This window comes from Pteropus alecto, unplaced genomic scaffold (genome assembly GCF_000325575.1).
Source record: "Pteropus alecto unplaced genomic scaffold, ASM32557v1 scaffold22, whole genome shotgun sequence".
In the NCBI taxonomy this organism is placed as follows: Eukaryota; Metazoa; Chordata; class Mammalia; order Chiroptera; family Pteropodidae; genus Pteropus; species Pteropus alecto.
Genome location: NW_006434839.1, coordinates 7,723,228 through 7,746,280, shown reverse-complemented (window position 1 = coordinate 7,746,280; position 23,053 = coordinate 7,723,228). Strand labels below are relative to the sequence as shown.

General features: G+C 52.2%; 1 protein-coding gene across 1 annotated transcript in view; it reads right to left on the bottom strand.

The window, feature by feature from the left end:
- PLXNA4 (plexin A4) overlaps positions 1–23,053 on the bottom strand; it is a 418,764-nt gene that overhangs the window by 73,882 nt on the left and 321,829 nt on the right. The window contains exons 6-10 of the mRNA XM_015588415.2: positions 17,530–17,653; positions 16,643–16,796; positions 15,314–15,413; positions 12,651–12,765; positions 2,513–2,713 (exon numbers count right to left, since the gene is read on the bottom strand). Of these exons, the coding sequence (XP_015443901.1) occupies positions 2,513–2,713; positions 12,651–12,765; positions 15,314–15,413; positions 16,643–16,796; positions 17,530–17,653 (694 nt within the window). The remainder of the gene's footprint in view (positions 1–2,512; positions 2,714–12,650; positions 12,766–15,313; positions 15,414–16,642; positions 16,797–17,529; positions 17,654–23,053) is intronic.

Below are 23,053 nucleotides of genomic sequence, written 5' to 3'. Positions count from 1 at the left end.
CCTTGGTCTAAAGGAGGCCAGGAATTCCTACAATTGTTCCCTGTCCAACTGCTGCCTGTGAGCTGTCTTGTCCTTCTCCCACTGGACACATGACAGCTGCAGTGATTGGCCCATGGCCTGTCCCCAAAGAGTGGACCGGAAATGACCTGCCTGTCCCCCCGCCCCCACTCCAGCCAGCATCACACCCGTGATGAGTTTTCCTGCATCTCTTTTCCCTCTGTGCTGTCCTCTGAGACCTCTTTGTCACCCACCTCCCTCTGCCCCACAAACCCAGGGGACTTCTCATTTGGAGCCTTCTCCCTTCCTACGCCCATTCCAGAGAGCTCACAGAGGCAAGGAAACAACAGTAAGTCTTCTTCCGCAGTCCTCTGGGAGGTAGATCAGACCCCGCTCCCACAGGTAACACCGAGGCTGGGGTATAAAGTGCCCAGCTGCTAATTTTCATTCCACCTTTCATGAGGGGGTGTGTTACGAGCCCAGCACTACCTTTCCTTGTCCCACAGGTAATGACTGGTGCCAGCACCAGGGACCCTGTGAAGGCATCAGGGAAGAGACCGGCCCTCACCTGCCTGGCCCTCACCTGCCTGGCCCTCACCTGTCAGGGCTGCTGAGCTCCCATCTGTGCCCAGAAGGTTCTGATTTTGCCCGTACATTTGGGGAGTTCCCTGTGACCCATGAAGGGCTCATTCTTTGGGTCAGGTCTCAGCTCAGGGAGTGCTGAGGACATCTGAACACAATCGACTTCCAGTTCTGGAAGGACATAGAAAGGGGGCAGGTCCCAACAAGCCTCTTGGACGTTTGCGGCCAGTCCCTCAGGTGCAGACCCCGGGTTCACAGGACGAGCTCAGGCTGTCATCTGGGGTACCCTCGCCTATTTAACTGAGTCAGCAGAAGTATGGGGTCCAGGCTTGTGGCCTCTGGGGAACTGAGGACTCATTATCAGAGGCCGCAGGCTCCGTCCTCCCTCCTGACACCTGTGGGGCCCAGACCCCTGGAGCAGCTTCTCTGAGGAAAGCAAGGCTGTTTTCTCCATGGTCTGAAATCCCCAGCCACTTTCTGCTGAATCAAATGTGTGACTCAGATGCTTTTTTTTCCCCACAGGGATTTGCTTATTTGGGAGAGAATCACTTGACTCAAACCCTTGGGGCTGGTCCAGTTAGCCTCAGGACTGAGAAAAAACAAGAGGTATTTAATATCCCTTTTGCTTGCACGTTTAATCTGGAATGCTGCAGAGACTTGCAAAACAGCCTGGCTGCCGGGGGAGCTGTGGGGACACATCTGGGTTACAGAGGTTGGGAGATCAATTGTTAGTTCGGCCCCTATAATGCTGAGTGACCCTGGGCAAACACGTGGGCCTCTCTGAGCTCCACCGACCCCTGCACTGCTTCCTGCAGGAGGAGTGGAGCGCTCCCACGACGTGCCTTGTCCAGGACTCTCCTGGTCCCACATCGCATCCCTAAAACCAGTCACTGCTTATATGTACCCAGAGGCAATGAGAAGGATGAACGGGAGGCGGTATGATACAGGAGATGCCTCAGATCCAGGCCTGGCCCTGCCCCTCACTCGCTGCGTGCCCTCGTGCACGCCATTTACCCTCTGGGCGGGGTGGGCACCCTGAGGCACGTGGAGCTGCGTATCTGTTCTTGTATTTCTTATATTCAATTCTTAAAGAGGGTTCCCCACAAGCCTAGCTGTACCCTCGTTCCTCAGCCTCTAGTTTCTCTTTTGCACCGTGAAGAAGAGCGTGACGGTTTCGCACAGCTCGAAAACATTACAGGTCTCTAAGTAAGGCGTTTGTCTCCGAGCATCGAGGTGCAGAGAAGTAGCCCAGAAAGAGAGTGAGAGCGAGCGGAAGAGTGACTGGGAAGGCCACAGGCAGGCGGGAGGTGGTGCACCGTGAGGGTTCACTGTGGTCCCTAGGAACCAGGTCGCAGCCCGAGCATGGACCTAATGTGAGTTTTCTAAACAGCGGGCAGGGTTTGTGCTGAGCCGAGCAGTACACTCGGGCCGCCAGCTCCTCTGCAGGAGCATGGTCTGTCTCAGAGGCCTCTTGTGCTGGGAAGTGGCCTCCGTGTAGGTGTGAAGGGGGCGTGGGGCCTTCGTGGGCTCACATGAGGCACTCAGCTCCGCCCAGTAGAAAAGAAAGGCCCAGACTCCTCTTAGGAAGGAGGATGGAACACACCTGGTAAATACATCTGCCTGTGAATAGTGCTCAGCAGCCCCACAGCTGGTCCCAAAGGCCCTCTGCCCACAGTCCCTCATCTTGGGCAAAGGACCCTCCTGGCCACAACAGGGCCCCACCTCTGGGCGGACACTTGTCGATCTCGGAGCCCAGCCCTCTGCTGGGTCGGGTGTAAGGGGCTGGGCTGGGGGAGCAGGGAGGGAGAAAGCTGAGCAGTTTTGTGGGTGTCAGGGAATGTCCTGCAGAGCCGAGCTGGTCAGGCGCTAGAAGAGGACAATGAGGGGGTGGAGGCGGGGCCCGGGGCCTGGGGCCGCGGGCCGGGGCACTCACAGAGGTGTTCTGGCACTGCACGCTGGAGCTGTTGAAGCGCAGGGCGGGCACTCTCTGCTCGCTGCCCTGGATGCTGAGAACGCACTCGTACCCGCGCTGGCCCGACTGCGGCTGGGGCAGGTTCTTGGCCTTCAGAGTGATGGGCTTGATCACTTCCACGGGCACCAGGATCTTGTCCACTCGCAGCAGCTGGGGGCAGTCCTGGGGACAGAGAGCACGGCTCAGGCTCGAGCGGGAAGCCAAAGGGAGAGGAGGCTTTGCAGACCTAGCACAGGTGTTGGCCCCGCCCCTCCCTCCCCGGGACACAGGCAGGGGAGGTCCTGGGCACTGGTGCCCACCCCAGCCGCCGAGCGGGAGGGAAAAGGACTGAGAAATCCTGGGTCCCAGAGTTTCCATTTTGAGGCCACTTCTCACTGCAATAGTCCCTTGCCCTCTTCAGGTTCCATTTTAATGCACTCTTGACTCTGACACCCCTGGTGGCTTCCTCCTGGCACCCCTGGTACCCTAGCAGAGACAGACACTGCTGGCGGGGTGTCCCACTCCACTCTGGGCTGCTGACCCTTTGCCTAAGTTCCCGACTGCCGAGACTGGGGGCAGCGGGACCCACGTGAGCAGCACGACAGTCAGGCAAAACCCTGGGCCGAGGTTCTAGAGTGTGAGTCTGGACCACAGAAGGCGGGTCCAGCAGGGCTGTCCATACACAGGATGATTCTGGCATTCGGGAATGTTCTGGAATGAGCCCAGAGGCCTTTTAAATCCAGAAGCTTCTGACTGAACTCTGGGGATGGCCTGATCCCGAGGAAATGCCCCTCAGAGAGGATAGACCCCGAGTGCCTTTCGGATGCTGACAATGGGCGTGCTCGTCCCTGGTGCCACGTGGGGCCCAGAGGGCCTCTGGCTCTGGAGGACACAAGTCTCTGGGCCCCTTCTCCCTGGGGCAGTCAGCTCTGCCCGGGGAGGGCTCGGGAAGAATGGGGTCAAACAAGGAGTGTGGGTGCTCTGCTCAGCTGAGAGGTAGAAGCCGGGTGTTCGGAGCTGGGTAGAAGAGAGTCGGCATCCCAGTGGAGTCTGGGCACCCCACATCTGACAGGTCCACTGTCCCCCAGATTCCTCCTGCTATGGCACTGTTGGGGAGCATACCGAGACAGATGGATTCTGGGTAGGCTGGATGTCAAAAGCACAGCACACACATTCTTCCTGAGGACGCTGCCTCATGGGTTTACTGCTGACTCTCCGCAGAGGCTGCTGGCCCCCAACCCCAGAATTCTCCCCCAGCCGAGTAAGGCAGAACAGAGGCTGTGGGGGAATGGCAGACAGGAGGGGGCCCAGGCAATCAGGCAAGGGGCAGCATCCCTACTGGGTCTGAGAGCAAACGTGAGCCCCCGTCTCTGAACGCTGGGAAAGACTTGAGCTCTGGTGCCCGCTGAGCTTCCGATGAGCCATGGCGCCCTGAGTACATCGCATCCCCACCGTGAGACTCGACTCCCTTAACTGTCAATTGGATGGGACCTGAGGACCCATTCAGCTCCAACCAGTCCTGATTCCATGATTTGGGGGTGGCCTCATACTTGTCCTTCTTGAGTACCCAGAGCATTGCATTAGGGAAGAAAGTGCCCCAGCGCTGTTAAACGAATCCCTCCTGCCCTCCCCCAGGCCGCTCACACCTTTATCCTGAAGAGCAGCTAGGAGACAACAGCAGACCCAGCAATGCCCCTGGGGTGGGGGTGGGGGGATACCCAAAAGGACTGAAAAAAGGAACTCGAAATCGTATACCATGTTCATAGCAGCATTATTCACAACAGCCCAGAGATGGAAGTGACCCAAATTTCCATCAATGGATAAACAAACTGTGATAGACACAGACGATGGAATATGGTTCCACCTTAAAAAGGAAGGAAATTTTAATATATGCGATGACATGGATGGATCTCGAAACCATATGCTAAGTGAAATAAGCCAGTCACAATAGGACAAATATTACACAATTCCACTCCTGTGAGGTACCTAGAGCAGCCAGATTCATAGAGACAGAAAGTAGAATGGTGGTATCTGAGAGAGAGGGAGATGGAGAGTTAGGCTTTAGTGGGGACAGTGGTTGGGTTTGGAAACATGAAAAAATTCTGGAGGTGGATGGTGGAGACAGTTGCATGACAATGTGAATGTACTTAATGGCACGCTGACCTGCACGCTTAAAGATGGCTAAGATGGTAAGTTTTACGGTACGTGTTTTACCACAATTAAAGAGCAGCAGCAGGAAGGCAGGCAGTAGGCGGGAGAAGGGGTGAGGATGGGGCCTGAACCCAGCATGTGGCCCCGAGGCTTGAGAGTGAGTGGGTCCCTGGAGACTTTGAGGCCCCCATGGGAGAAGAGTCTTACTGGATCCATCCTGTGCCGCTGTCTCAGCTGATAGCCCTCCCCCACTCCAACCGCCTGCTCCAGCAAGATGAGAATGCAGGACCCATGGAAAACAAGAGTTAGTTTGTGAAAAGGAAGATGCCCAGGATCAAGTGTGGGGGGTGTGATGTTGGAGAATAAAGAGACAGGATCTATGAACAGTGGGAAGCTGTCAGCTGAGGGTTCAGGCCAGTCCTGCCTCTGCTCCTTGCTCTACCTGTGGCCTTGGGGAGCACTTCCTCCCCCAGAGCATGCACAAGCCTGACCTTCCTCCTGCTACATCCACCTTTGCGTGCAGAAGCTGGGTCTATGGTTGTGTTTGGAGCAAGAGTGGAAGTGCTGGGACCTCTCACCTCCACTTCCTACAGCAAAATGTTGCTGCTCCTGAATGAGGGTGTCTGCAATCTGACAGTCCTCTGAACCGACCTAATGGATCCTTTCTACTTTGCAAAGGAGAAACTGGGGCAGGGAGGGGAAAAATAATGGCTCAGTGTCAGCAGATGTGCTGGCAGCTGACTAACACAGTTGCAACCCATTATCTTTCCTCACCATAATGAAACAGGCCAGCTCCTATCGGCATGGGGGACCACCTCAGAATGGAGTGGTAAGTCAGCAAGGATCTCCCTGAGACCAGCAGGACTAGGGAGCTGGGAAACCCTCCCGAGTTATGCTGGAACCTCGCCTGGGGGCTGGGCTGATTCTGGTCCAGGATATGGACTAAAGCATAAGCCTCTCTCTCTTCCCCTGTAAGATCCTCACCGAGGCTTGTTATGAGTTCTCTAATGAGTCCTGATTGCCAGTGGCCTCATAAAGGCTTAGTTTGCATATAAAAAGGTTGGCAGCTCTTAGAGCAAGTTCATTAATTATAATTGGAGAGGCCCAGGGCTGGGCTGGGCCCATTTTCCTCTAGTGGCACTGCTGATTGACCCCAGTAACCCTCTTAATTGAAATGTAAAATGGCCATTTTTTTTCTTAGGCAACAAGGCATGAAAGGACCATTGCCACCATGCTGCCCCTTCCTCCCACTCCAGCTCTCCAGATCCTGACCTACCTCATGCCGAGGTCCCAGGTACAAAGCCACCTCCAAGTCTAATAATGCTCTTGGGAAATTTCAGAGAAACCTCCACGTTTCCCATAACGCTGAAGCCCTGTTTTGAGCACCTCTGCCATGGTCCAGGAGCTCAGGTCACGTGGACCTTGTCCTTACCTTTGAGCTTCTTTAACTAGAGAATCTTGTCGGGAATCACGTAACTTCAAGTGCAAGTCTATGTTTCTTTCCCCCTGTGAATTTTGGAGTCTGAGAGGGCTCTGATCATTGCTTGGTTTAACTATAAGTGGGGAGTAACAACCTCGCCACCACAGGGCATTGAGGGCTTTCCATGAACTACCATGTAGAAAGTATCTGGCAGAGAGCGAGCAAGTCATCAACAAATGCTTGTTCCTTCCTTATCTTCTCCCTCGGCTCAAGCTGCTGCTTGTTCCTCATCTCCTCTCTCTCTCTACCTCATTTTTGAATGAAGCCTCCATCTCCCCTGCCCCTGTCTCTGTGTGACTTTCCACTGTCTCTCACTGCCCAGCTCATTCCACCATTCTTGGCTTCAGGTCTTATGCGGAGCCTGATGATGTCAACAGCTCCAAGTGCCCCAAACACAAGGGGGACAGATAGGAAGGTCCCAGTTCTGTCCACTGCTCCCTTAACAGCAGTCCCATCTTCTGGGAGGTGACATCATGAAGCTGCATGTTTCACATGCTCCGCCAGCCAACCATGGGGCCTTGGGCGAGTCTCTCAAACCTTCTGGGTCTTCTTGTCCATAAAATAAAGAGGCCGGTTCGGATTAAATGATTTTTATGATCTCAGTTCTACTATTAACTCAGTGGATGTTCTAGGACGATCATTATACAATATTTCTGAAGCTTGGTTTTCCTATCTCTAAATCGGGGGTCATAAAGCCAGCTCGACTAGCTCCGAGCATATATATTTAAAATACTGACCTATTGAATACATGCTAGAGGGGCTTGGGGACGTGTGGGGGAGGCGGGCCTCCTGGAAGTGGCTATTTATCTACCAGGAGGAAAATATTTTAATATTCTAATAACTGGTGCACTATAACCAGTACCACCGAACAGGCGGGCATGATCTGGTAGGCAGCGTGGGAAACCGTCATGATTCTAGTGAACCTGGCGGACACAGTAAAAGGCATACGCGAAGTCAATCCAGTGCATATTCCGCCACCTCCACCCCTCACACATATTTTTCCACTCTCTTTCTTGTTTCACGGCGTAACACATATGATCCCCCCATGTTCATGATAACAAAACCAAGGACCCCAGTTGCCTCGCTCTGTTCCCACAAGGACAATGAACAAAATATTTTCTCCTTGATCATCTAACTGACTTTTGTCCCCAGATGACGATCAAGTCCCCATACGGGATTCCTCAAACACATCCTGCCCTTCTCTTTTCAAGGAAGATATTTCTCTGAAGTACCATGTGAAAGGGCCAGCTCTCGGAGGGTGGAATATCCCTGCGTTTAGCACGATCATTTGGAGACAAGTGCAGTAAGAAGGAGATTCCCTTGAAGGCTGTTGTGCCTGTGGCTACATTCTGCGGTTGTAAGAAGGGACCGAGGGCAGGGAGTGGCAGTGGCTTGAGGCACAAGAAAATCTTTAATGTGTTGGCTTCAGGAGGTAGCTCCAGTGGGCTCCAGGTCAAGTGGCCAGCGCTGTGAATATTCTGGTGTCCACTTAAATGCACACGGACGTAAGATAGCCCTGTTCGTTGCAGACAGCATGGACGCCAGGCTGAAGCGTGAAAGGAAAAAGGGCGCCTTTCCATCTCCCACGTCCAGTATGTCAGTGGCTGCTTTATGCCGAGGTTTCATTGCATATTTAAATAATTGAACAAGGACATAAAGACTGCCTGCCGCTGGGCTAGGGGAGGAAAGGCTGCCTTTGGGGCTGGCGCTGCCTGGGGGAGTGGGGCTGGCAGGCCTGTGGATTTACAGCCCCCAGTGTGTTCACGAGATGACGGCTCTAATTCTCTTAGTGGTTGTTACAGAAAAACTCGGGGACTGTGGAGCTCTGGGGGGGTGGGGAGAGCTGGGCTGGGGCAGCATCTAGGGGCAGCTAAGGAATAAGTGATTTCCAGGTCACCTTTCCCTTTCACGTCACCTCGGTCCCCATCAATTCCAAAGACGAGCCAGCCCTAGCTCCAACCAACCAACCCCCCAAATTTACACTCCCCTCCTCAGTCCCGTGATGCCCAATACAAAAATGTAACGCACCATATATTTTCTTGCTGTTCCCCAAGTTTATAATGCCATTAGCGTGATCTACGATGGGCTGGCTTATGGAGAGAGCAAAGTAATAATACAGAGAGGAAATACCCATAACCTTGGGGGGCGGGGGCAGGCGAGATTGATGGAAAGTGCAATTGTCTGGGGGAAATGGCAGCTCAGCGACGGGATACCTGGAGCGGGGACGGTGCGTGGATGGAAAGCAAGTCCTTCAGCCAGGTTTGGCTTTGTTTGTCTCAAAAGAGGGTGAAGGGCATGGCAAGGGCGGTTTCATTGTTTTGAGTCGGGTCCCAGGGATGGCCCCTCGGCGAGAAGGGAAACAGAATCACTGACAACATGGGCTGGCTGACTTCTCCCGAGTCCAGGTGGAGGGTAAGTGCCCTTGGCCTGGGGCTTGTTTCCGCATTGGGGGCAAGTGGCAATCCCAGCATCTTCCTGCCTCGCCAGCTCTTCAGTCCTGGATAGTTCTGACCCTTGGGATCGGCGGGCTTTGTGATATCCGTCCCGGTTATGGACGGCATCTCGGGAGTAGCAGGGTGGTAGGGGAGGTTGGGAGAGCGTTTCAAGCACAGCTTTGGAAATCAAATAGAATTAATTTTGCCTCTTCTGATCTTACAACTGTTCTCTAGAGTAAGCTCTGCTTGAACTTCAAGAAGAGACGGGCTGCAGGAACCTCCTTTCCGAGCCCGTGCCCCATGGGTCAGATGTGCTTCGCCTTCCTAGTAAAGCCCTTCCAGTCTGGCGCCCGCATAATAGAACTCCAGCTGCGGTTCACTTTGCTTTCCAGTTTCGGTGAGAAAAAAAAAACGGTACGGTAATCGATCAAGGACAAATTTTTGTCAATAGTAATGCTTTTCCGTGGAGGTTCACCTTCGTTCCCTCAAGATCTTCATTATTACGAGTGTGGGCACGATGGGGTGTTCGGGTCAGCCGGCAGACGAGCCTGGGGATTCCAGAGCTACTTGGGGACCAGTGGCTCCTCCGGCCTGGTAGAGGTGAGGGCGTGGCCCTGTTCATGGCTGCCCCAGTGACAAGCCATTCCATGGGGAAGCAAGGAGTTTCCGCAGATACTGGGAGAACAGGACCGAGAGCAGAAGACTCTCTCATCCCACCCCAGTGTTCCTTCACCTTCCTCTCCCTCCTCCCTTTGGTACCCAGGATCTGGCAGCTGATCTAAAGACCCGGGGTTGTTAACACAATGTCATCGGTAGCTGAAACAAAATCGTTCCTTGTAACTGGAGTATAGTTACCGTAAACAACATATGTTACTGGGTATTCTACTTCTAATAATTGTAATTATGCTAGAATACTTGCCATTAATATAATAACAACAATGATTGACCAGTCCTCTGTTCCGTCCGGACCAATAACTTCACCTGAATACACTGTTTGTTCATGGGGGATAGAAAGGTAATTCGACAACCCTGGTGATAGTCAACGACTCCAGTGTTGAAACTGGAAGACACACAGATGAAAGTCTTCCTGGGGTACAAGATGGTGCTGGGCAGATGAAAAGCCACCTGGCAGCATCCCTCTTGGCGAACAAAAGGACCTTGTCTGCATCCTACACTCAAAGGCGAAAGGGAAATGAAAACCTGGGGACTTTCAGAAGAATCACCGGGCTGGGGTCTCGCCTTCGTTCCAAGAGGGTAGGTCTGCACCTGGGCATCCAGGGTTGCTGCAGGCCTGAGGCCGAGTAAGTCACTTCACCAGGTAAAACTGGGAGACCTAAGCCTCAGCTGGAACACGCACCCTGTAAGACCACTCTGCGGGCATGGACTTCTCTTCGATGCTTTCCAGCTTACCTCCACTTACAACCACAGAACTTTAGTGATCATGTAGACCAGGATCCATGTCACACATTTCTAAATACAGATCTACGGATCTCTTATACACCTTTAAGTCTCTCACAATGCCTTGTACGTGGGAAATGCTCGGGAACTGGGTAATGAAGGACACATGGAGACGTGTAGCAAAGGTTCAGCTGGTGCAGAGAGGGGATGTGTGTGTTGGGAATTTCTATAAAATCACCTTCAAATGCGTGATTTTCTTTGTTTCTCCTGCTACCATCTCTTCCTAGGAACAAATATATATATGTGTGTATGTATATATATATATATATATAAACAACCAAAAACGTAAATTAAAAAAAAAAAATTACTGTATTTCAGAGCTTTCTTTTAAGCTCTGAAGACAATGACGTCCTTCCACTGACTCAAAATGGTTGGATCAGTCAATAGCCCACAAATATTTTTTTACTTCTTTTCCCTTTGGTGCATTCTCCAGAACGATGCTGCTATGACCATCGCAAGGTCAACGCTGGCTTCTCCTCCATGTTGTATTCAAAATGGCCCTAGTATTGAGCTAGGTGGGAGGCAGCCCCCAAGCTTTGCCAGACTTAAAAGCATAGACTTAAAGCTTCCTTCTCTAAGAATAAGTATGCATACAAGAAAATTAGGAACCAAAGTTAATTCCATTCAATTACGTAATAAGGGAGGCATGGTGATCCCATGTCACCCCGAAGCCTCTCACTGCAATAGCCTTCCAGGCTCACCACAAAACAGCTCACGTGACATGGGAAGAATCGAAAGTTAGTCCACCTCCATGTCTCTCCATAGGCCATATTCCTCCAGGCCTCTCTCTTTCCTGGGGGTCCCAGTACCAAATCCTGAGAGGTGCTGTGAGTCCCCAGCAGCCTTTGCCAGTGCCCGGTATAGATGGGGCCTCGTGCCTGGCTTGCAGTCTGGGCCCTTAAAGACATCATTCTTCTATAGGGATCCCTCTGAATTGCTCTGGGAAATGTGGCGGGCTCTTGTTTTATTTTCTTCTAGTTCTTTTTTTCCCTCTTTCTGAGCAGCAGAAACAAGTTCCTTTTATATATTTAAAAGAAAGAAACTTGGGAAAAGGGCAGCAAACAAGAAAGAGACAGCAGAGATTTGAAAACCTCCTTCGGGGTAATTAAATGAGGAAGGGCCTTCGAAATCCACCAGATAGTTCGTTTCCGCTTTCATTTCATTCTTAGGCCTCTCCACGTTTGAAACTTCCGCCAGGTACACCAGTCTGGAAAGAGAGGCTGGAAACCTCTTTGTCTCACTCCCATCGAATGACTTGCAGGTTTCTGAACAAAATGAAAAGAGGTCGCTTCCTGGGTCCTCAGCCCCTGGTCTTAGTGTATCAACCAGCCCTTCGGCTCCTGAGTCTAAAGGTCAAAGATCAAGGAGACTGTTCAGCCCTTTATCAGGATCTTCATGCCACGGGTGTGCTCCTTTTCTGTCAGACCCAAGTCTGTCCTGTTAGCTTTAGATCCTTTTTGTTTTAGGTGAAGAAGAATAGGGAATGGACACATACACATTAGGTTCACAGTCTTACTTAAAGCCAAGATGTAACCTCTTTTCTCCTTTTCCTTATAAAAGGACAATCTAGGTCTGGGTCTTGTCCGGCCATTTCCAATCATAGACAGACACCATTGTACAGGGAGAGGGTCTTCTGTCTGGGGACTTCTATAACCTCTGTGTGTGTGTGTGTGTGTGTGTGTGTGTGTGTGTGTGTGTGTGTTTGTGCATATTCTAAATAAGAGCATTCTAAAGCAACCACTGTTCAGAACTACTGGCCCAAAGGCTGGAATCACACAGGCATCACGATGTTTGAACAACAGTGGACTTTTCCAAAGTCTTCTTATATTCATTTATCTTTGGAGTCTTTGCCCACAAACTTACATTCTAAGAACGGTAACAACATAATAGAGTATTTCTATTATGCTGATGAATAGTTTGCAAGGATAAGAATACAGATTAGGAGGAACTAGGAACCCGGTGTCTTAGCCGTGGAGCCCACCTCCGTCTCGGTGGTTCCCACACTGGACCGTGCAGCAGAACCGGAGTGCTGTGCCCCAGACCAGAGGGTCTCATCCAGCTGGAGTGGAGCTGCAGACTGTGTTTCTAACAAGTTTGCAGGTGCTGCTGATGCTGTGGTCTGGGAGCCGTACTTTGAGAAGACTCTGCTCTGGCTGAGGAGTTGATCATTCTTTCGATTTTCTTCCTTTTACTTAATTTGATTCCTTTGACCTCAGTTCTGTGCTGTGAACAGTGCTCTGAGTGACAGCTAAAATCTGTACATAGCCCTGCTGTGCACTTATGTTTATTTCTAGGACACACACACACACACACATGCACACACACACACATCGTCTTTGGAATTGTTCTAGAACTCACCTGGCTGGGGTGACCTGGAATACACCCTTTGTCTGGAACTGAACCTCCAGGACTGACCCAGAGCCCACCAGCCCCAGTGTAAAGCTTTGCTTGTTTACTGTTTTCACAAAGTGGCCCCTTGAGTCTCAGGGTTGGGGAGGAAGCGGGATTTGCCTTTGTTTTGTCTTCAGGGAAGGCCTGCCTGTATGTCCCACGCTCATTGCGAGTGACACTCACCACTTCGACTGTGGGGACCTACCTCAGGCAGCTTCACTCGGCCTTCCTGGAAGGAGCAAGTCTTGGGGTCATGGGTGCAGACATGCCGGTATTTACACCAGTGGCAGCGGAATGGGCTCTCCACGCAGGACAGGCACCTGGGCCCAGAGGAGGAAGAGGCACAAATCAGAGAACCTGGGTAAACCCAAAGCAGAGGGCTTAAGACTCTTGGGTCTAGCAAAACATTTTTTAGTAGTAAGAAAAACCACCCTCAAACACTCAGGAAGAGCGAATCTTATCTACATCCATTCCCTGTCTTTCTAAGTCCTCAGCAAGCCAAGAATCTCTGGCCTCCTCCCCTTCACCCAGGTAAGTGACAACCCTATTTGCCAAGGGCCTCATCGACCACCTTCCATTTCCACAGGATGCTGCTCTCCTTTGCGGAACTGGGGAACAATGAGGACTGGAGGAGAGGGGCTGGTCCGGAGAACCCATGAGAGTTAGGGCAAACAAAGAAATTGAGTTTTAATTCAAACCAACTCCAGGGTCTTGGCTGACAAGGACCCACACGATCCCACCCTGGCAAAGGCAGGTCCCGAGGCTGCTCTCTCAGTGGGTTGGGCTCCTCCTGTACAGTTGGCAACCCCACCTCTACACTTCACCCTCAGGAAACAAAGGCAGCTTTACGAGTTCCTTCCTGCTTAAAAACTCATCATGGTTCCTCCTTCCAAAGGGTAAACCCCAAAGGCCGTGCCATGCAGGTTAAGCTCTTCCTGGTGTTCAGATCCACGTCCTCACGTGTGTTTGGTGCTTCAGTGATGAACAGGACACGCTCTCCTCATGCCATCCTACCTGGAGTACCACTTCCCCTTCTCCCACTTGGCCATCTCCTCTTCCTTCTTTGACCAATGGAGAGTTGGTCACACTAGGCCCTTATTCTATGAATCCCTTCGTTTATGTCTCTGGGACAGTACTGGCTTTGTTATTATATTATATTTCACTTATTCACTGTCTACTTCATCCACTAGTCCACTAGGCCGTGACTCCTGGAGGGTGGGATTGAGTCTCTGCATCTTACCAGTTTTTGATAACCTGTCTAATGAGTCCTACATTGCCTTGTCCATAGCAGAGACTCATGACCATTTTGTGGACTGAATGGAAACTTCACACAGGATTTCATCCATTACTCTGCTTTGCTATAGGGGCAAAGGGGGAATGAGGGATTAGGCCGCCAAGTGGTAAAGCCATGGGAAGTTCACTGGCAAGAAGCAGAAAGAGAACTCCAGTGCCGAAGCACATGATCTTGGCTGGGAGGTCTGGCTGCCTCATACTTGGGGCCCCAAAGAGAGCCAACTGCTGCCATAAGCAGAGAACTAAACCCCCAAATTCCACCAGGGTAGAGTCCAAAAATGTCTTTGGTTATGTTAATTAGCTTGACCTGTCTGGAGAGGAAAATAGAGCAGCATATGAAAGCAGGTAAGGCTTTTTGAGATGAGATCCTACAGTTCTCACGCTGTGCTCTCAAGAACCCTGTGGAACATCTTTGGAGACTGAGGGGGTAGACGTGTGGGGTTCCTAGGCAGAAGGGTCCCAGACCCCCTCGACCCTCTACCCGAGTAGCTTCTACTCCTATCTATCTTGGACATCATGCTTCCATGCCTATTTTTGGTTGGAGAAAGATTTGTATGGTGAAAAAATGGCTTATGCCTTCTCAGCCTAGTCCAATCCCATCATTTTAGAGAGGAAATAATCATATAATGACAGCAAAAACGTGAGCAGCACCCACATGGTTGGCCAGACACCTCTAACCGCTTTCCTGGTCATAGCTCTTCTGGCCCTGGCAGCAGTCCTGCGGGCCAAGAAGGGTTGATGGGCAGGGGCAGCAGTCAGCAGCGTCCTAGCCAACGGCTGCTCTCCTGGGACAGCGCCCTTGCCATGTCAGCTGTTAAATATCCGTATGCCATCCCCGGAAGAAGGACTTCTCTGTCCCCATTTACAGAGGACACTGGGGCACAGAATGCCTTGAGCCTCTGTCCTCCACGGCCTCCCTAGGGAAGTGGAGGCTTCAGTCAAACAGGGCCAGAGCTGGAGCTGGAGCTGGAGCTGGAGCTAGGCTGCCAGGCAGAATCCCACCCAGCTGGTACCTTTCCGCGTCAAACAGGGCCAGAGCTGGAGCTGGAGCTGGAGCCAGGCTGCCAGGCAGAAGCCCATGCAGCTGGTACCTTTCCGGCCCCTCTGACCTCTCCAGCCTGAGTCCTGACCCAGCCTATGGGGCACTGTGCAGAGCTGGGCATTCAGTGATGCGCTGGGCCACGTGCCCTTACCTGGATGCACATGGGAGCTTCTTTCCCTCCTCAGACCCCTCCCCTCACCCAGGGTGCTGGCTGTTCAGTTCTTCAGGTGAGATGCACCCCCTTCCTCAACAGATGGTGGAAAGTGAGTCAGGTTAGACAGATTTCTGCCAGACGAGACGTGTGGGCCGGGGATGAGGAGCTGCCCACCCGACAGGGTCTCACTCTGCTCTTTCTCAACTCTTTCCGTTGACCCCATGGGCACTAGAGGAGGGGCCTGTCTGCTTCAGGGGTGAAGGAGGCCTCCCTGCGGGGCCTCTTGGTGTTAACTCCTTGCGAACCGTGGTGGGGTCTTTGATCTCTTGACGAACCTTGACTCTGGGAACAGGGAGCTGAATGGGGCTGGGGCACTTACGAATTGTGAACGCTGCAGTTGTAGAAGACAAAGCTGGTGCTGGCAAAGGTCATGCCCGTTTCCTTCGACTTGAGCTGCAGCTGGACGACATGGTGGTCCCCTGCAGAGAGGTCAGGGGTAAGGCCAAGGCCCTGTGGCGGGTTCGCACTGAGAGTCAGGGAAAGGGGAGCCTACTGTACCTTGAGAAGGGGCGCCCTCAGCTTTAACAATTCTCTGATTCAGTGGGCCCAGACTTGGGGTAACCCCGAGAGCAGCTGCAGAAGCCAGTTCTGGTCTATTCCTCTTTCCACACTCTACCCCTGGCACCTACCCCTCATTTGCTCACTAGCTCCTCAATGTGCACATACACAGACGCTGACAGAGATTCACATGTGCACTCATTCACACGCACGATATCCGTGCCAGACTCGCAGAAGTATAAACACATACATTGATTAGCTACCAGGAGAAATGTGTTGATGCTCAGTCATGCTGCCACAAACTATACAAAAAGTTTGTGCATGTGTGTGTGCGTGTGTGCGCACACGTGCTTAATCTGCATCTATGGAAAGAGAGACCCTGTTCTGACGCCCCTCCTCTGGTGGGCTTGGGGCTCCGCTTGAACGGGAACCCCTGGAATCCTCAGCTGGTGCCAAGAGGAGCTAGAGCCCATGTTTAATTCACAGACCTGACCTCAGGCCCCACTTCCAGCCTTGTTCTGTGCCTTCCCCAAAAGCCTCATTAATCAATCTGCCTGGAACTAATGTGGCAAGCCCAAATGGGAGGGCCGACATGGAATCCATCTGCCCAGGCTGGGTCTGTCCCTCGACAGCGTTGGGCCTCTGTCCACCCCCATCCCTACCAGTATAGCTGGCCACAAACAGGCAGCTCTGGGAAGGCTGGGCAGGGTGAGGGGGTGGGGGCAGTGGTCCAAGGTCAGGGTGGGGGTGGGGTAAGAAGACAAATGACCCGCAGCACCCCATCCCTGCTCCTGACCAGCTTCTCCTCCTCTACTGCCCCTCTATGCCGACCCTCTCATGTTCCAGTACAGTCTGTGAACCTCGCTGGCATACTCTGATGCTACCCTGGCCTTGCTTTCTAACAACTCGCTTTGCAGCTGCTTCTCGCCTAGGATGAAGTTGACTCTCAGATGCTCAACCGGTTTCAACAGTCAGTTCCAAGGGCAGCGAAGGGACATACTTCCTCCCCCTCTTCCTGTAACATACCCACCTACATTCACCCCTTCCTCCAACCCATAGGCTCCCTCCATCCCCCCCACATCCGTCCTCAGTGCTCGTCCAGATGGGAGGAAAGACGTACCACCCAGCTTTGTCTTCGGGGACCGCTCACCATTCTCTGTGATTATCCGGGGCACCTCCTTGGCCGCTGGGGAGTAGCACTGGATCTGATTGCCTACCACCAGCCCATCCATCTCTGACAGGTCCTCAAAGGTGCAGTTGACGCCAGCTGACAGCTCTGGGACATTGTATGTCTCCAGGACCAGCTGTGAACACCCCGGCAGAGGGAGAGAGAGAAGGAGAGTGAAAAGGGAAAAAGGAGGGTATGGAATAGAGGAAGAAAGAGGGAGAGCAAGAGAGACCAGACAGAAAGAAAAGAGAAAGCACGACGTGAGGCAGTATTGATGTAGAGAAGGAGAGACCCAAGTTATTACAAGACCATATAGAGAGGGTGGTGGGATGTAAAGAGACAGAGAGGAAAGGAAGTTCATTACGTATGAATGGAGCCGGCCCAGGAAGCAGACTGTCTAGGGCATTTGTACGTAGAAAGGAAGGCGAGCAGGACCGAGGCACTGCTCATCGAGCTCCTCTTCCACTGTCCCCAGTTTTAGAAAAATGTCCACACCAGCCACCAAGTGTCCAGTGCAAGAACGTGGGAGCCATCGTACCCCTGTCTCTCTCTGCACATACATCTTTCCCGTCTTAGAGACAAAGATATTGTTCCTAACACCCTCCCTCTCTCGGTTATCCTTTGGATCATTTTGGGATCAGTTTTCCTTGTTTTCCTACCCATTATGCATAAGGCCTCTCCTCAAATATTCCTGAATACGCCCACTTCTTCCATCCCCAGGGACAGAGTCTTCAACACCTGGCCCTGCTCTTGAGCAGCTTGGCTGGCCAGGCTGGGCCCCGCCCTCCCGAGGGCGCTGGGCTGTGGCCCTCTTTGGTGAGGGGGGCGGGCTCTTCCCACATCCCTGGCCCTGGCCACGCTGCCCTTACCAGGACGTTGTACTGAGAAACGGAGATGTTGCTGGGATGGACGGTCAGCCGGACGCACTGCTTCATCTCGGAGGCAAACCTGCGGGGCTCTCTCGACCGCTCACACCTCTCCTTCCGGGTGCACCTGGTTGGGAGAGATGATGAGGGGCTCAGGAGAAGGTGTCTGGTCCAGCAAGGGTCCTAATGCAGAGGTGGAGCATCGTCGGTGGCTGCCAAGCCATGTCCAAACTCAGCCTTCCCTGACTGACCTTTTGGCTTCCTTCCCCCAGCCTGGTCCTCCCCCATCATGCATGGATTTGTAAAAGGAAGTAATCTCAATTACTGGTTGCCAAACGCAGAAACTTGAGAGTCATCCTAAGGTCCCCTCACCACCTCCTCGTCCACAGAGTTCCAAAGTCCTGTCTATTCCACCTCCCCACTCATCCTCAGCCCTTGTCACTCTCCCCTGCTGCCTCAGGCAAACTGAGACTTGTTCTTTCCACATGTACGTTATACTTCTTTGTCTTTGTGCTTGCCAGTTTTGTCTGCACTGCTCTCTCCCCACTTTCCCCGTCCAGCATCTATCTACCCTTCCAGACATGGTTCAACTATCATGCACCTGCCCCTCCTTCGCCCCTCCGCACTAACCCACCCCCACCTCAGGCCAAGTTAAGAGCACTTTGGAGTTTCCCGCAGTCTAGAACTTCTTAGATTATACGGCCATTATTGGTCTGAGTGCAGCCCTCACCTGCCAAGTGTGAGCTGCTCAAAAGAAGAAGCCATCCCTGACTTATTTGGGTGTCCCCTGTCATCCTCACGCCCGGCAGACAGGAGATAAACACAGGTGGGTGGAAGGAGAGAAGGAAGGATCCAAGGAGCAGATACACTAGTTTGAAGCATGCTCTGGAGCCAGACTGCTTCGGATCAGAATCCCAGCTCCGCAGCATAGGATAACTGCCACCGACGGTTTGCTGTTATTGCTCAGAGTCCAGTGCCATTCAAAGTGGACTGCGTCACAGGTGGACCACATCCAGGGTGACCTGGGATCTTGCAATATTAACTGATGGAGCCTCGTGAAAAGTGCACATAAACATCGTAGCCCTCACCCAAATTCATGTGTCACACGTGGGGAAGGTGCTTAAGCTATATGCTGGGGCCAGGGCCATCGCTGCCTTGCAGTGGGAGTTCACTGTAGGAAGGCATCTGGGCTTCAAGGAAAAGCATTTAATCCAAGTCAAACAAGCCTTGTGAACACGGAGCCTCGCTGAATGGCCAGGATTTGGAATCTCTGGAGTACTGAGTCTACTGTGGTGTGAGGGGAAGTGGGGGTCCTCAGACGGAGGAGTGGAGATAAGATGGAACCGGGGGGGAGGGGTCACCGCTCCTGAGTGGCTGAGCTCCTTAAGTGAAGGAGAATAGCCTGCCGAGGAAGGAGGACATTGGGGGGCTGTTGTAGGACAGGAGGGAGCACTGGGCAGGGAGTTTCGTAGGAAATGCACAGCCAGGGACACGAAACCCATGTGTGGAGAGGGGTACTAGGGAGAGGGCCTCTGCCTCAAAGAGAACACAGCTGAGCCTGGGGGAGGAGATGAGGGAAGAGAGGCATCTGGACACCCGAGCTTTTTCTTGGGGTGACCCTCAGGCACAGAGGAAAGCTGTGGGGGGCCTCTCCTCCCAGCCATGGGGAAGGAAGACACCTTGGCCTCAGTGGGAGCGACAGCCTAACAGTGGAAAATCTGAAAAGCGAATTTAGCAAACAAAGGAGTAATCATTGAAGGGATGGACTAAAGAAAGAACGGGGAGATAAGGGACAAAAGGGGTGGCCTTATAATAGATTGGATGCGTAATGCGAAAGTGAAAAACTGAGTTCCGAATAATGCCGTCATGGCTACTAGTCCCCGCGTGCATATTAGGCACCGTGCTGAGGGGCTTACAGTCTATGTCACTTAAGTCTCTCGACAGTGCCGTGAGGTAGGTACCATTTTAAACCCCACTTTATAGATCAGGAAACTGCAGAGAAGGTGGTAAGTCACTGCCCAAGGTCACCAACTAACCAGAGAGAAGCAGTATTTGACACAGATGGACTCTGGAGCCTGCACTCAACCACCGAGCTTTACCTCTCTGAGGCTGCTAGGTGACACGTGAAGGACAGACCCCCTACCTGCAGATGAAACCCATTTCCCCTGCTGTCCGTGATGCTGCCTTCATGTGCTTGGAGCAATAAAAAAATTTCCCCTCGATCCTCTTCTCTAGGCTAATGGCTCTTTCGATCTGCCACTAAGAAGCAGCAACCTGTGCATTCTCCAGGACCCTTCTAGGACTCCCATTCCCAGAGTGAAAGGTCGGACACGAGTGTGGTCGTCTCCACGGCACTCCCAGGCTGCTCTAGCAGACCCGTGGCAACAAGGGCGTCTGCCTTCCAGTCTGGGAAGTTAATTTACCGGGCTAGCTTCTCTGGAAGGACTTCATTACCTCCAGCCATTAAGCTAATGTTATGGACTTTTCCAGGGTCTGCGCTGACATCGCTATTAATAGCGTTTTAACTCCCGTGAACGGCAGACCCAGAGAGCTGGGACAGGCTTAAATTATTCACTCTCTCCCCAACTTTGATGTTCCTATTTCCAAGAGCAATCAGTAAGTCTGAGAAATGTCTTTGATTAAATTATGAAGAGGGGAAAAATGAAGCCGCTTTCAGGCCAAACCACACCTGGAGTTACCAAACAGAGATCTAGATAGAAAAGAGAGGCCTCCGTCCGTCTTCCGAGGGGCACAAAGGAACCTGGTTGCGGGATCTCCAGAGAAGTCCTACCTGCATGGTTTGCTGCTCCCCAAGTTCATGTGGCTATATCTTGCCATGTTCCCAAGAGCCCCAAACTAACGTCTCACTAGGTCTCACTAGGGAAGCCACCTATAGCTTACGATTTTCAATATCCCATCTCGCTATGCAATATTGGCCAAATCAACTTCTTTGTGCCTCAGTTTTCTCTATAAAATGGGGACAAAATTGTACCTACCTAATAGGGTTATGATGATGATTAAAAGATTATGCAAGTAAAGTATTTAGAACAGGGCAGAGCTCAGACATAAGCCCTCAATAAATGTTAGTATATCATCCTTCCTCTTCCAACCTCTCCAAACTACGGTTGACACAGAAGCACCCGTCCTCTCCCAGACTGGCCCATGGGGCAAATCGAAGACAAAAAGACAGGGGTGGGTACAGTAGTTTCCCTCTAAATGAGGGAGGAGGAGCCTCAGAGGTCAGGAGGGAGAAAGGGGAGAATGAGTGGTCTGGGCTGTAGCTCTCTTTTGACTAGCCATCACAGGGTATCTAAGTTGTTCTTGGATAAACCACAGCTCTTAGTGGAAAGTCAAGTTTAAGGTCAGTGTCAGGGATGTTTTGACATTTCCACTATCCCTCAGTGCCCATGAGGGTGGAGGCTGCAAACGTTCCAGAGCACAGACAACTGACCTTAGATGTGATAGGATAATGGAAGGGGGAGAATGAATTCCTTCTGGGGTCTTACGGGGTCTGTCAGGGCAACGGCCTCCTGCTCTTCTAAGACTGTGCTTTCTCATTAGCCCAGGCAAAAGCTAGGAAATGTGCAGAGGGTTAATTCATGACTCTTGGCGGGGCCAACTTAGATGTTTCCTTCATAGGGCTCCAGACACTGCCTAAAGCGTTCCCTGCAGTTCTGCTGTGAGAGCACCCCAGAGCTAAAGGAAGATCTTGCTTCACCCATTTTCCAAGCAGGACTCACAAAATGTCATAAGGACGCAAACAGTGCATGCTATATGACTTTGCATTTTCAGACATTCACCATTGTCACCCCCGCCCCCCGCCCAAATGCAGACCTGCAGAAGGCCAGCAGGAAGCAGGCCCCATGAAGACACCCCAGGCCCCTATAATTGGAGTCTTGCCCTGCTCACCTTTTTCTTACCTCCCTTTCTCATTCTACTTCCTCTGCAGTTTATCCCTCCAGCCGCAGTTCGGAGGTGCTACAAGCCCTTGGGGACAATGGCCTTGGCCCCTTGGAGGGGTTATTATTCAAGTCAGTGATTCCAATGAGATTATCCTCTCTAATGAAGCAGCCTACCTCTGCCCTCCCCTAAGCCCACACTTCCACTGCTGGAGAATTCAAGTGGAAAATTAGAAGGGAGAGGAGTCGAGAAAAGAAGGGGGTGAGGGAGAGGGGAAGAGGTGACGATTAACTTCTCTAAAAATTAATTTCTAAAATACGATGATAGAAATATTAACTTCCAGTGCTGCCAGCAGGGCAAGCAAATTTCAATTCGGAAATGGGACTATCTGTGAGTCCAGCCCGGGCCAGCCTCCAAGCTGGGGGGTCGTTGCTGGTCTGTCCCCTGAAGCCTACCAGCATGGGCCCACCAGCCTTGGTTATTGGACACTGCTCCTTGCTTCTCCCCACAGGTGACCCCCCAAACCTTAACATTTCACATTGATCATAGCCTGTGCTTAAGTGAATCATTGGGGAATCTGTTTAAAACGTGAGGAGATTGAAAAAAAAAATGGGGTGGGAGTGGGGCTTCCCAAATGAGCTCTACAGGAAAGTTAAGAGACTCAGAACGCTTGCTCGAGTAGGAGATCATGGGGCGCTTCGGTCATTGTCTCCACATCTGGGAAGCCTGACCAGGGAAGACACCTGGCTTCCGAATGTCATTAGCTTGCCCTCTTCAGAAACACCCACAGAAACGGACAGGTGCATCCGTGGCTCAGAGGAAGAGCTATTTAGTAAAGCCACGGTCCCCAACCTTTTTGGCTCCAGGGACTGGTGCTCCTAGGAGAATCTAATGCCCGATGATCTGAGGTGGAGCTGAGGCGGTGATGCTAGTGCTGGGGAGCGGCTGCAGATACAGATGAAGCTTCGCTCGCCCACCTGCCACTCACCTCCTGCTGTGCAGCCCGGTTCCTAACAGGCTACAGACGGGTACCGGTCCGTGGCCCAGGAGTTGGGGACCCCTGTAGTAAAGGGGTCCCATTCCAGGCAGATGGGTGTGTAGGAGGTTTCTTACATGAAGGGTGTGTGTGGTTCAGATGAGTCTTTACGGTGTCACTATCCAGTGACTGACACCATGGTTGCAACCTAAGTATTTAAGTTGTTCTTGGATAATCCGCAGGACACTAAGACCACAATCATCACGGTTCCCTTCCATCACCGGCTTCTAGCAACAGAACTCGCCGCGCCTTTACCATCTCTAAAGATCCAAGGCCAACCTGGGCGGCAAATGCTGGATTCAAGATGTCTCCTGGTGAGGTCATCAACGCAGGAGGTGGACACGGGACTCACAGCAGGTGCAGGAGTTCCATGGAGGCTCAGGAACTGTCCTGGGCTCACAGAGCAAGCAAGGGGTCCTGTCCCACCACCATGCTGTGCTCCGCCCTGGGCCCCAGGCTGGAGTCTTGCCTTGGCTCCCTTTCAGCTCCTCCCTAAACCCATCACCCATTGCACACAAACCCCAGGTGGTAGTAAAAGGGACCTGGATGGGTTCTTTCTTCCCGAGAAGAGAAATTGCACTTAGCAGTTGC